General features: G+C 40.4%; 1 protein-coding gene across 1 annotated transcript; it reads right to left on the reverse strand.

Annotated features, from left to right (window-relative positions):
• Positions 1-11,956: 11,956 nt before the first annotated feature.
• Positions 11,957-13,840, reverse strand: LOC146001408 (sodium-dependent proline transporter-like). The gene is made up of 2 exons (XM_083138725.1): positions 13,344-13,840; positions 11,957-13,232 (listed from the first exon to the last, which is right to left on the reverse strand). Exons 1-2 carry the CDS (start codon positions 13,838-13,840, stop codon positions 11,957-11,959), a joined length of 1,773 nt encoding a protein of 590 aa, XP_082994851.1.
• Positions 13,841-14,508: the final 668 nt, after the last annotated feature.

The raw sequence follows: 14,508 nt of genomic DNA on the forward strand, positions 1-14,508 counted from the left end.
ACTGTTCAGCTTTCGGAAAATTCTCGTCTGTTTTCATCTGGGCGTATTTCAGGAATGGGCCTAATGCTGCAGCATCAATAGCACCCACTTTAATCCATCCCTGCCAACAGCTTTGGATCTCTCTGCAGAACTGATTAAGGGAGCCCTTTATAAATCATGCTTCATAATTACTCCCTCTAGTTTCCAGTATGCAAGATATTTACGCACAAAGTAATCTAACGATAATCCAACAACACCATAGTGTTGTGTTATGCAAGAAAAATTCGAATTAATTAAATAATAATGGTTACATATTATCTACACTTTGATGAATTGTGCAAAAATTTGTAATACTTTTTTTTGTTCTTGCTAAAACATTAAAACATGGGGCCCTTAGTCCACCATGGACTTAATTCCCTTCAAAGAAGAGACTCTTGCATACAGACAATGGTTGCCTACTGGTTACGTTAACCATTTTGCAAAATATTGTGTGAATTGTATTATATTATAGTTGAAATACATGTTTTGACACCTGACAAACAAATAGGAATCCCTTGACTTCTTGCATTACAATGTCAGCTTTGATATTTCATATTAAGTTTCTTAGAAAGAAATTGTTTTAATAGGGCGCAAATAATTTTACGGGGCACCAGGGATTCATTCTCTTTAACATGTTTTCCCCTTCATACCTATAGATCGTTTTGCTCCCAGGGCCGACTCCCTCCGCCCCATAGCTATGGCTCTGAACTTGGACTATAAGAATACTAGACATTGCGAGCGAAGCGAGGAAGAAATTCTCCAACACAACCTCGCCGAGCTAAGGCTCTGTCCGCGTAGGCGCCGACTCCATGGGGCTTAGGGGGGCTCGAGCCCCCCCAATGTTAATGATGTGGGGGCAGAGCCCTCCCAAATAATTTTGCTTAAGAGGATCTTATGTATTATTTTTCTTCTCTTGTAAAGTTTACTCTGAATTGTGCCACATGAACTTAACTTTAAATACACATTTGAAATGTTCTAGACCATCAACTTTAGGAGGGCTGAGACCGGAGACAGCAAAACACATGACTTATAACTATATACTAAGTATACCATTATTATTTACTATTATACATATATTAATCAGAGACATAATGAATTTAGCCAACGACTTGTTAAAGACTGTTTGGGAATCCCCTAAAAGAATGCAAATATTTAGGAATATTATTGATGTGAATGAGAAGGCTGGCCATACTGGACTGCGACCACTTTGCCCTCGTCGGTGGGCGTTGAGAGCCTCCAGTATGCAACAGATCTTAAGGAACTATGAAAACCTTCTCAATTTTCTTGAGAAATTTTCTGAAGAAGACTCTACGTACGTAACATTAAAATATGCTGGATATCTGGAGACAATGCTTCACTTCAAGACATTTTTCTTTCTCTCCCTCTACTGCCATGTGATGGGTCCAATAGAAGAGGTAAACTGTAAGATTCAGTTTCCACGCATTGGTGCTACAGAAGTGGAATCAAAACTAAAATACTTGACTGACATCTTTCAAGGAAAGTGAATGTGTTTTGAGCAGTTCTGGCTGAAATGCACAGAGGGCAAACCGAGCCTCGTTGAGCCAGAATTGCCCCGGCAACATCACGTCCCTAAGAGACTTGAAAATCCTGATGCTGCCAAACATCACAAGTTCTACACTCCAAAATAGTATTATAAATCAATATACACTGACGTGTGTGACACAGCAAAATCATGTGTTAAACAAGGACATGAATCTACAGGACTACAAAAAGTAACAGCCGTAGAGAAAGAATACATCTCAGCTGTGAACAGTTGCACAACAAACTTTCAGCAAACGCGAGAATTCTTTCGCAAAGATTTGGATGCCGATAGGCTCTCCTTACACATGTCCATGCTTGGTGATATCTCCAAACAGAAGAAAGTGGTTCTAACTACCATGCGTGACATAAGGAAGTTTCTTTTGGAAGACAGCACCCTCCAGGAGCCAAATTGATGATGGTCCTCCGCACTGTGCCAGTGACGACAGCCACAGTCGAAAGGTCATTCAGTGCTATTAGCCGACTAAAGACATATTTGAGATCTACAATGAGGCAGAAGAGACTATGCAGCTTAGCGGTAGTCCAAATACATCAAACTATGCTTGATAATTTGGACCTGAGACCTCTCGTTAATGAGTTCATAAAAAAATAACCCAGTGCGTAGAGCAACTTTTGCTTTATTTTTAAATCATGTTCATATGTTTTTGTTGTGTATGTCACTTTATCTCTTAGTGTAAATGCTATTTTTTTTATTATTCCAAAATTCAATTTAAAAAGTAAAATATTGTAGCAAGAACAAAAAAGTAAAATTATTTTCCTGCGATTTGTGTTAGCATTTATGTAAATAATTAAATAAAACTGTTAAATATTGTAAATATTCGTTATTTTATGGGTTATTTGCAACCCATCACATGTCTGTTGCGGACATTAAAACACACCCATGCCCTCGCCGGGACTCGAACCCGAGACCTCTGGATCAAAGCGGGTTGAGTCGACCACCCAACACGCTCGGCAACCGAGGCCGGCAAAAACTGTTAGGTTGGTCTCTTAATGTAAATACATACTTTTCAATAAAAATGTTAATTGTTATCTAAAAAACAAATGAGCAGACACAATAGACATTAACGTTTTTCATGTTAAATTTCATTTGCATGAGGAATATAATAGCTGCTTAAATCTGCTATACGAAGACGTAAATTTTATTTTTAAAAAAGAGAGGGAGTGAGTCATTCATTAATTTATTTCAGTGATCAGAGCCCCCCAATAATTTTGACAAGTCGGCGCCCCTGTCTGTCCGAAAGGTACGAAGTACGTACTTGAAGCATGGGTTTGGAGGAAGTGATGTCACCTAGTACAGTTCGAAAGCGCCAAGAACAGGAGTACGCAAGTGCAGAGCTCGCAGTGCAGATGGGAGCTGACTCGGTCACGTGATTTCCACACTCGTTGTTCATTTGTTTAAAATCGCGGAGATAGAAAGCCAGTAACACAGGTTAAATATACGTTATGGGTCAGCAAGTTGTTGGTTAAAGTGCTCCTAATGTGTGGAAATGTATGTGTACGAACATTTGAAAATGCAACGTGATTTCTATGGTGATGAAAAACAAGTGTTTAAAAACGTGTGGAAAACAACGAATACTCAGTTTTATCTACTGATCGTATTTGGCACTGCAGTCGAAGTTCAATTCGAAAGACTTTCACTTCCAGTCCACAACTTGAAGACCGCACTCTAAAGCCCCTATCACACGGAACTGGATTTCTAGTTGGAATGCCCTAGTTGGCGTTGAACTAACTTTCTAGGTAGCAATCATGGCCGCCTGGCTGACTGCTTGACTGGTTTGGAGGAATATGACATGTTCTAATTGCTACTTGCTTTCCTCGACTGGATTCTGTGGAACAGCCAATCAGAGCAAAGTTTCGCCATGTGAAGATAATCTGTGAGTGTGCAAAGGAGCATTTTTGTCTGTGGTTTCCGAGTGTTACTCCAGCAATGTATAACGTATACAGCATGAAAAGCGCGTTGAGTTATACCATCTATGTCGAGTGCACGGTGTTTACTTTTGAAACAACTAAAATATTCTTCCATGCGTGTACAGTAAGCGTTGTAAAGTATGTATTTAAGCAGCGCTATTGTTTTGTACCTAATAATGTGTTATACGAAATGTTATTCCTCTCGGTTGAATAGTTATCGGCTTTTAAAAATGTGAAGTGATACATTGTTTACTTCTCACGCGGCCGCCATTACAACTTCCCTCGTATGGGAACAAAAGTCTATCGACAAGTACGCTGATAAGTATCGTGTGAGGCGAAAACTAGCAAATTGATAGCAAGTCCAGCGCCAACTAGGATATACCTACTGGAAATCCAGTTCCGTGTGATGCGGGCTTAAGACCATACTCGGAGGATGCTCGCTTCAAGTACGATCTTGCACCTTTGGGACACGGCTAGCAAGTACGCTGCTTAATTTCCATATTTGTATGGACATCGGTAAGCTCTGCCAAATAAAAGAAGTCTTCTTCTATACTAATTTAACAGTTTTATTAAAATTATCTTGTGTAATGTGACAGTGAAATTGCGAGTGTGGAACTTCGATAGCTGCATGAGCTAGCCATGTATCTTCGCAACATCCAGTTAGGCTGGTAACTGTAAGAAGAAGTACCAGTAAAGATAATCGCCACCAGAGTTCCAGTTACGAGCTAACTGTACATTGAAAAACCGAAATTTTCACAAACTTCCAGTTACATGCTAACATTAACCCTAACTTTACTTAGGGCCGGTTTTTCAATGTCCAGTTATTCTTTCTGTTAACTATCTGTCAGTTGGAGATAATCGCCACTCTTAACCAGCACCGGGTTTTTTAATGTGAAAGTAACTGGGAGTTAGCGAATCGTGAGTTTGAACACGAAAATAGTATGTTGGTAATGCTGAAGTGGAGAAAATAGGGAATCGATCTGTACGCCATCTATTAGTATAGTTTCAAACCGCGTGGATTGGCACACAACCTGGCGTTCAAATATAGAACTACAAGCGCGCCGCGCTTGAAAGCACGTTCTTACATACGAGAAACGATTGGAACAATGGCTGCATATACATTCTGCGTGCTTACGAAATAAATTAACGAAAACAAGCACTACAGATTTGGCTTTCTTCTAATAAAAGTCAATTCCATGTGGGGGAAATGCTGTTATGATACGCAATCGCAGATACTTTCTTGTAGAAGAAGCGTGAAGAACTCAAAAGCAGTGGCGTAGCGTTATAGTACGCCCGTACGCCCGGCGTTCCCAGATTTAAAATTTCAAAAGAGCTTAAATGCTGTGATTATAAAGTAAAACGTGACTAATTTCATAAATGTTTGACCTTTATGGCATTATAATAGCTATTTTTCGCGATCCGCTTGCAACGCTCCACTCTCAACACTCGTTCTAGCATCTCTTTTCAATGCCTTTCCCGGCCGGACGCCGACCAGGTTCGGCGTACAGGATTCTATATTCCTTGCTGCCTTTCTGGAGGGAAAGCTTCGATTTCTACAGCACGCGCGTAAATGCTCTCTCGTACGCCAGCTTACGGTACGGAGCAGAGAGGTCTACCGTGATTGGTTCATGTGACCCTCCTGCCTTCTGAAGCAGACGACAGCGGTAGAATTCCTACCCGGTTCTTTGCTCTTCGCGCTCATGCAACTAGTGCTATGTGATGCTACAAGACGCAATATTGACTGACGTAACTTTACCAATCTCAAATATACTGTTTCTTAATGGCCACTGCATTGTATAATTTATCGCACGAACAGCGATGTGCATTAGAAACTAAAAGATCAACACAGTTTTTGTCAAATAAGTTGGTGAAGTCCTCGTGGTTGAAATTTAGCCTGTGGCTGCTCTACCACTTAACCCGCAAAACTATTAATTTTTTTATTGTATTTTTTCGTTATTATCTAACTACTTAATATTGTGTCAATGGAAATGTTAAGCATTCATTTGAAAACTCTTAACATCGAATGGTCTCTGGACAAAATTATTTTAAAATGTTTATCAGCATTCTCAAGATGTAATAAACAGTGGTCTGAATTACTAATCGGCACTGTTACGTCAGTAGAGTGTACGATATTTGGATCATCCACTCTGCTTTGCACAGTGCGCCAAGACGACAGAGGTCCCTGGTTCGAATCCCGGCGTGAGTACGGGTGTTCTTTGTCAGTGTCCCTTCATCAATATCATCACTCATATTCATATTCGAAATTAACCAAAAGTGGTAGAAAAGCGAAGTAAAATAAACCAAATCAATCAGTAGTTGGATCACCCACAACAATGACGTCTACTGTTGTGCAGAGGCGCTTGTGATTCAGGTAGGTTTTTAATGACTTGCGTCATGCAGAAAGGCATTAAAAAAGGTATAGAACACCAGAGTTCAAAACATCTGTGGCATAGTGAGGCATCTAATTTTCTAGCTTTTAGCTAGACGACAGAGGTCCCTGGTTCGAATCCCGGCGTGAGTACGGGTGTTCTTTGTCAGTGTCCCTTCATCAATATCATCACTCATATTCATATTCGAAACCATAGAAACCATAGAAAAGTTAGGTTTTCTATGCTAAAACATGCAGTAAAAAAATCCGTCGCGCAACAGCCCATGAAGGGCCTAGGCATACCTACCGACTGCCGGTCTCCCTCCCACACTTTCTTTCGTCACCTCTAAGCGTAGAGATCTTCAACCAGTAGTGGAATAGTCGGGGGGTCAGCCCGACGTATCCCCAGCCGTTATAGTAGGTCTGAAAACCCAGCTGACTTCAGGCAAATAAACAATACCTGTGGCGACTAATACCATAAGTAAATTATTAAGCAAGAAAGGGACGACCCTTCCTTCGGACTTGGCGTTCCCACCCGAAATGTCCATGCTACGCCACTGCTCAAAAGTCGAAACATTAATAATATCTGTCTGCTGATATAAACATTATTAATAGGCTATGTAGGTATTGTACATTTGACTGCATGCTTTGCACCTCTCTATGCACGTTTGTTGAGCGCATGCTTTATAGGTCAAGTTCTTAAAATATGAAGATACGAGTAAAAATAATTTTAAAATTTACTGTAATGTATTTCCGAGAAGATCGTTTAACAATAAAGCATGAATTGAAGGCAACACACGTAATAAATAATTGACAAAAAAATCTGTGACCAGGATTCCAACTCATATTACAGAGCACAACACGCTCCGCAAGGTGGTGCTGCTAACCACTGCACCAAATTACAGTTTGGAGATTCAACCGCCTGGTAGAACGGATATCCTTGTCACAAATTCTCCAACACAAACAACACCAATCGAATTCTAGCAAGTATGCTGCTTAATTTCCATATTTGCATGGACATTGGTAAGCTCTGCCAAACAATAGAAGTCTTCTTCTGTACAAATTTAACATTTTTATGAATCATATCTTGTTAAATATGACAGTGAAGTTGCGAGTGTGGAACTTCGATAGCTGCACGAGGCAGCCATGTTGCTTCGTAACTTCCAGTTAGGCTGGTAACTGCAAGAAGAAGTACCAGTAAAGATAATCGCCACCAGAGTTTCAGTTACGAGCTAACTGTACATTGAAAAACTTAAATTTTCACAAACTTTCAGTTACGTGCTAACATTAACATTAACTGGACACTGAAAAATCGGCCCTAAGTAGTTTTAACTTCTCTCTCTGCTAATTTACAATGCATTACACAATAAAATTGCGAGCAAAACGAGGAAGAAAATTTTTAAATCCAAATTTTTGCAAACCGAAAATATTGATTTAATATGGCACAAAAAAAATTAATGGGGCACCATGGCATTCTCTTAGACAATTTCCTTTAATTTAGATCGTTCGGCGCCCAGGGCAAACTCCCGCCGCCCCCTAGCAACGGCTCTGAATTTGACAAGACTGTAAGAAAGGGAGAGAGTGGGAGCGAAGCGAGCAAGAAAATTTTATGAAATGTATTTTTATTTGTATAAAATTTGATATCGAGGGTGGAAATTGCCCGCAGGTGCTCTTGGCCGTCTTGAAGAAATAATGCAAGAAAGACGTAAAAATTAAATCCATCTTGACTTGAGTATTCTTTTGTCCTGCTACTCTTAGATTCTACTAGTTTTTCTTTATTTTACCTCAATGTTTGCCCCCCACCCTTTCCCCTCTAGAATTGATTTCCGTCAAAGGTTGGGGAGGGGCAATGCCCATTGCCCCCCTGTGGTTGCGCCACTGGACCCTTTCCTCCCGTATTTGCTTTGAACTTTTATCAGCTTGAAAATACTTGATTTTCTTTAAGAGTATATATTTTAACAACGGCGATAACATTCCTCTACACTAAATTTCTAGGCGAAAGTATAATAATGTAGGGGCATGGACCTCTGGAAGGGGGCAAGGATGGCCGGCCATACCCCCCCTTAGAAATTGAATGTCAACCTAAAAGTATAGTATATATCACACGCAGTGGCGCAGGAACGTTTTTCATTTAGGGGGGTACAAAATTCAGCCTCCCATATATGTATATATATTACTTCACAGGTTCCCATTCCTAGGTATAATGTGAAGGCATGAAAACTATTCCATTTTAGAACAGCACACACGAATTTCCTGTTATTTAATGCTAAATTTGAACAAATAATTTTTATTTCTTCGTTTTTCTTAGAATTTATGATAATTTTAAAAACATTATTTAAGATCAGATACTAATTCCGAAACACATAAAGCTCTGGACCTTGTTCTGGGCTCATTTTGAAATTAATGGAACGGAAAATCAGGAGTTCGAAATGTGAAAATTGCGAACAAAGATACATTTATTCATTTTAATGCAGGTTGCGATTTAAAGGGTGTGAGGAAGATTCCCACCCCGCACACTCTCTATCTTGAGCCATTCCAACCAGGAATAATCATCTACCTACTGGATATAGAAACCATATTATTCAATATATCATACTTATAGAGTTCCACTTCAGTTCAAATCATTTTAATATATAAAAATATATTTAAAAAATTCATGGCAAAGCATTTATTTGTAATATAATTAGCTGTACCTAATGACGCTGTCAAGCACTGGAAGTACTATTATTACACATACAAAACCGAAATTCTTCAGATCTAAGAGCAAGTAAGGAAAACCATACGCTCGAAAGTTTCTTTTATTTCAATCTTTGGTGGACAATATGAAGAGCCAGCCAAGGTTTATTTTCATATGTAGTGGTATTAAATGTAGAATGTAGGTACATGCGTGTGTTTTAGGATGACATTCCAAGTCTTCGTCCTCCGTGGCGGAGTGGTTAGCATAGCGCACGCTACGATGACAGAGGTTCCGGGTTTGAATTCAAGCCTGGACATTGGTGATATTTGTGAGTGTCGCTTCATTAATTTCATCATAATCATCAATCATCCTCATCTTCGCGATTAGCCAAAAGTGGCAGAAATGCAAAATAAAATAAACCAAATCAATCAATCAAACATTCCCATCTCACTCAAAGACCTTGTGAATCCAATTCAAAATCAACTGAATGTGAAAGCGGGTTCAATGCAATAACCTAACTTAGCTGATTAGAGAAATCATTTAGAAGTTTTACACCTAATTTTCCTTTCAATAAATAGACCCCCAGTGCATTGTTTTCATGCAGAAAAATTTGCAAGAAGTTGGATCAAGTCTAAGCATCACAGTGCCCTTGACAAGCAAATTAGCAAACCAGAACCTGCAGTGATTCTCATTTCTCTCGTGCATTCATCTGATTTTCTTACAGTTTGACTTTAGGGTTTAACTTAAAATGGCGTTGTGTTTGTGTTTCATTGGATATCAAATTAGATTTTAAGCAATTAGTGTCTAATTCTAAGTATACCTAACACATAGGTAAAAATAAAATCACAAATCGTGCTGTTTTAATGTGTAGGAATCATTTCATTTCACAGGAATAATATCGCGATGAGACGAATCGAGAATTGTCACAGCTTCATCTCGTCTCCTGTGTGATGAGGTCCTTCTCGTTCTTGTTTGTGCTTATTCTTGTCTTGTATCACTTCATGCTCAGATAGGCTAATCGGGACTGGATCTACAGTTTAAAGTGGAATCCAAAGCACTGTGCATGTGGGACCCGTTAATTACAACGCGTGGTGTCTCGTCTTGACCCACGAAATGTTTAGTATAAGCAACATGTACATTGTGTCACCACCGCTCTCACAACGTACAATACTTCGTTAAAGCAAAAACTTTAGTTGATAACGTTTTTCTGCTTTACATCTCGTTTCGACACTGCGAACCATTGTAATATGGAATTTTGTCCTGAATAGATTAAAATGGGCAGTACAGGCTTGCAATTGTCACTACTGGATTTACTTTGCAATTACAATAAATAAAATACACGCCTAATTTGAAAAATAAATTAGATATACACTTGGTATGTATACATTTTACATTTATTTTAAGCAATTTCTTCAAACATGACCGAGTTTCCAACGAGATCGTCTCTTACATCAAGTATCGTCTCACTTTGATTTTGCAGAGATTTATTTCATTCTCGTCTTTTTTCTTGTCTTAGTAACATCTGTATTTTCAACAAATCTCTTAATACGAGGTATATAGGTTTAAGTATAGTTTTCCGAATACCCTCTTACAAAGTTATGAAAATTATGGGTTAGGTACAGGAGTAGATTGTACCCCCCAAGTTGGTCAGTCGTGTCTAGTCTCGTTTGTATAAGTATTTCGTTTCGGAAAATTCCATTTGAAAAATTCAAAAGAAAAGGAGATCTGTCAGTCTCGAATAGACGCGACTGTTTCTAAAGAAAAGTGTACAACCTTACGCAAAATAGCATTCGCCTGGAGAGTGATTTTCTGAGAGTAGGCTAAATTTTACCTGATTCTACTGTTCCACACACATTTTAAACAATTTTCATCTCCTTAAAGAAGTTTCCAAAAACACACGTCAATGAACTAAATAATAACAAGCACAATGTAGTAGAATAAGTTTACAATGGTTTGATTTTCTGTGGTAAGGAAGATAATGCTTATAAGTTATAAACAATTTAAACTTTTTTATTGAGCTAATTGAAAATAGGTTATTTTAACAGTAGCACCTTGCGTCTGTCAAATTATCTAAGGGGGTTACAATTAGATTCAAGGATTTAGGGAGGTACAGTACCCCCCTTCAAAAATTTATGGGGGTACAATGCACCCCTGTACCCCCCCCCCCTCCGTTCCTGCACCACTGGATGGACATATGATTCATCCATTGTGACAACTTTCTTCCAATAGGAACCCTCCAGGTACTTTTCATACAGTTTCCTGCAGTTCGTCTTACGTTCGGCAATGTGACGCGGTAGAAGGTGGTGTTCACGGCTTGCAGCCCTTCTCCTGGTGGTTTTCGTGGGTGAATGTCTCGCAAGGAGAGCCTGTTGTGTGTAACGGGACACAATAGCTTTCGCAGTAGTCCCCCGAGTGTTAACCCATTCTCCCGACACTGTTTCACAATGCGTACGTATGAAAACCTAGCATGTAAAAGGGCCATTACGTAACCCTTCCAATACCGGTTAATTTTCGGCGCCATTTCATAACATTTACTACCAACACTCACGCACGTACAAGGTCAGACACAACACTACTCCCGCCAGCAGACCCATAGTTCCAGCATGATACGCCAGGTGGGAGCACCGAATCGACAATGGTCGGATATAAAGCGAACAACCTCCGTACAATGAAGAAACTGAATAATAGCAAAACCTTTGACATTTTCTTTCCCAAGCGCGTTCATATAGAGCGAGCCGTTCAGGCACTTAGCCAGGAGAGGGCTCAGGGGCTGAAGCCCCACCCGAAACCTTACAAATATATAATTTAAACACTGTATAGTGGTAATTAATTTTACTTCGATTAAACATCTTGTATAATAAGTTGTATTGTACTGAGAAATTCATCCTCAGGGATTCTACCCCCCCACTTTTTTATCTTTAGATATTGGCTGCTGCCCTCCCCGAAATAAAATTAGTAATATTTTGCAGGAGGGCCCAACATTTGTAGATCCTGCACTGTTTATATATAGTAATAATTTCAATTTAAAATTTAAATAAGCTGATATGTAATGCGGAAGAGATGAGAAGTTCTATTTTTAGAATAGCACACACGGATTTGCTGTTTTTATTTCTTCAGAATTTTATGGTTATTTTAAAGATATAGTATTTTTTAAAACAGGTTTTAGAAACGTTTTTCTGGAACAGACGAAACTACGAACAGAGAAAGATGCTTCCACGGCTCATATTGAATTACCATTTCTATTGTTAGGAGCGTCTACAGAAGAGGTAAACCTTAATATGGATTACAATGTGAAGTTTGAACATCTTCATGTTAAATTTGCATGGAAAATTATTTTTTACTCACACAAGTTCATTTCGTATTTGTATTTTTAAAATTTTGAATACATTCTAAGAAATTATATATGTACACTACACGAAAGGAAATTATACATTCGTTTCTCCACTTTCAACGTCAACATCACGTGAACGCCGTGAGAATAACGATAATACGCGATCCGCAAAGCTGTTGCTGGGCGAATAGAGTCTGCAGAAGTCGAGCCAGCGATTCGCATCCGCTTCATTCTCTGGTTCGAAGTGAGTAGATGCACGGACTAGATTTCGTAACTTTTCTACCAGCTTCCCTTCCGTGGTTAATACCTTCAATATAACGTACCCTGGTATAAAAATTGCTGGTAGGAACGTTATGATCCACCCTGCTATTACAGTCCAATGGGGGAACGGTTCTGACCCGTACGAAATCCTTTCGTTGTAGATCACGAAGGCACAAACGACAGCGAGTAGTGTTACGGGAGTCATGAAAATCCAACACAACCACCACAATACATTAATAGTCTTTGCACCGTAAACAAAATCAAGAAGTTTTGCGTAGTTTTTCATGCCGAATATGAATACAAAAGCAAGCAGTTCCATGAGGCAAATAATGACTATCGTTAGCGTTGCGTGGTTATCGAGAAGTTTCATCCAATAGATACCATTCTCTCGAAGGCACAGTGCCGAGGCTATGAGCAGTAAGAATGTCGTCACTGTGATGCGAAAGTTTCTTTCCTTCTTCAGTACAGGGTATAAGTCTAACAAACTCCACTGCAAGGCGTCCAGCTGTATTACTATCCAAGAGAGCGTAATAAAGCCAAGAGAGAGGAAAAGGATCACGTTCCATAACTGGGGAAAGGGGAAGGTGGCTATCATTGCAGGATATATTGAGAACATAGCTGCTGGTCCGTCCTTTGCCAAAGAGAACATGGGAATACCTGTCTGCGCCTGCAAATATCCCAAACCACAAAATAGGATGAGTCCAAAGAGGATGCTGACCACTGTGCTTAGAGCAGGAACGCAGAACACTTCCCACGAACAGTCGTTGTTCACGTAGTTGAACCGTGCTCGATGAACCGCCATCCCTAGTCCTGCACCGACGGTGAACAGTGCTTGCACTGCAGCGTCCACCCATGTTTTGACGTTAAGAAATTCGTTCATGTCAGGCACCAAGTACGCTATAAGCCCGTTCGTTGCTCCAGGGAGAGTAACTGCACGGAGTATCATCACTACCATGGCTACGTATCCAATCGGCATCAGAAAATAGAAACTTATTCGAATTCTTTTCCAGCCGAAGGAGCAACAAGCGATGATCAGAGCGTACAACAAGAGATGGAACGTCAACAGCTCCCACAGGAGTCCTCCAGGCTGATCAATACTGGCCGATGTTCTGAGGGCGAATTTGTTTAGGTACTGTTACGACGGACTCTGCAGACCCACCGATAAGCTTGCCAAGCCACTATTTCTCACCTCGGTACAGTTTCCATCATTCCAAGAGTACTGGCACGCACTCCAGTCGATAAGTTGGCTCACGGGATAGACCATGAAGAAAATACAATAACTGCCGATGACGCTTGCGTACGCACACAGGAAAACATTGAGGATCACTGTTGCGTATCCAGCTCCATGCATTATGGGAGCCGCACCGAACATTTTGATGTATCCGCTGCTGGTGAACTGCCCAACAACTGTCTCCAAGTGGAACATGGGTATTCCGCAAAGAAGGATCATAAGCAGATACGGGACGAGGAAGGCTCCCCCTCGATTAATGTAGCACATGTAGGGGAATCTGAAGACGCCTCCAATGCCGATACATGGGATAAGGTAGTAGAAGAACATCTCCATTCGTTTCAAGTACTTCTTGGCCTCTCCGGGATGTGCGTCGAGTTCCATCAAATTGATGCTTCTTGTCTCCAGTCGGACTCGAAGCTCGGAGATTATTGACCGTGAGTCATCGCTGATTGAGTACTGCTCGACGACGTCTGCAAACGTCACCATTCTGGGAGGAACGTCTACTTCATCTTCGTCATCTTCAACATAGAGACTCGGGATTCTCTGTCGGCATCTCTTGAGGCGAATCAATTTCGATTTGGATTTTCTCAGTGGGCTTTCAGAAGGTTCGGTCTCAATTGATTCAGAAGGTTTTGTCTCAATTGCTTCGGAAGATTCTGTCTCAATTGCTCCAGAAGGTTCGGTCTCAATTGGTCCAGAAGGTTCGGTCTCAATTGGTCCAGAAGGTTCGGTCTCAATTGCTTCAGAAGGTTCTGTCTCAATTGATTCAGAAGGCTCGGTCTCAATTGCTTCGGAAGATTCGGTCTCAATTGCTCCAGAAGGTTCGGTCTGAATTGCTCCAGAAGGTTCGGTCTGAATTGCTCCAGAAGGTTCGGTCTCAATTGCTTCAGAAAGTTCCGTCTCAATTGCTCCAGAAGGTTCGGTCTCAATTGCTTCAGAAGGTTCCGTCTCAATTGCTTCAGAAGGTTCCGTCTCAATTGATTCAGAAGGTTCCGTCTCAATTGCTCCAGAAGGTTCGGTCTCAATTGATTCAGACGGTTCGGTCTCAATTGCTTCAAAAGATTCGGTCTCAATTGCTCCAGAAGGTTCGGTCTCAATTGCTTCGGAATATTCGGTCTCAATTGCTCCAGAAGGTTCGGTCTCAATTGCTCCAG

This window comes from Lepisma saccharinum, chromosome 17 (assembly GCF_977018435.1).
Source record: "Lepisma saccharinum chromosome 17, izLepSacc3.1, whole genome shotgun sequence".
Taxonomy (NCBI): domain Eukaryota; kingdom Metazoa; phylum Arthropoda; class Insecta; order Zygentoma; family Lepismatidae; genus Lepisma; species Lepisma saccharinum.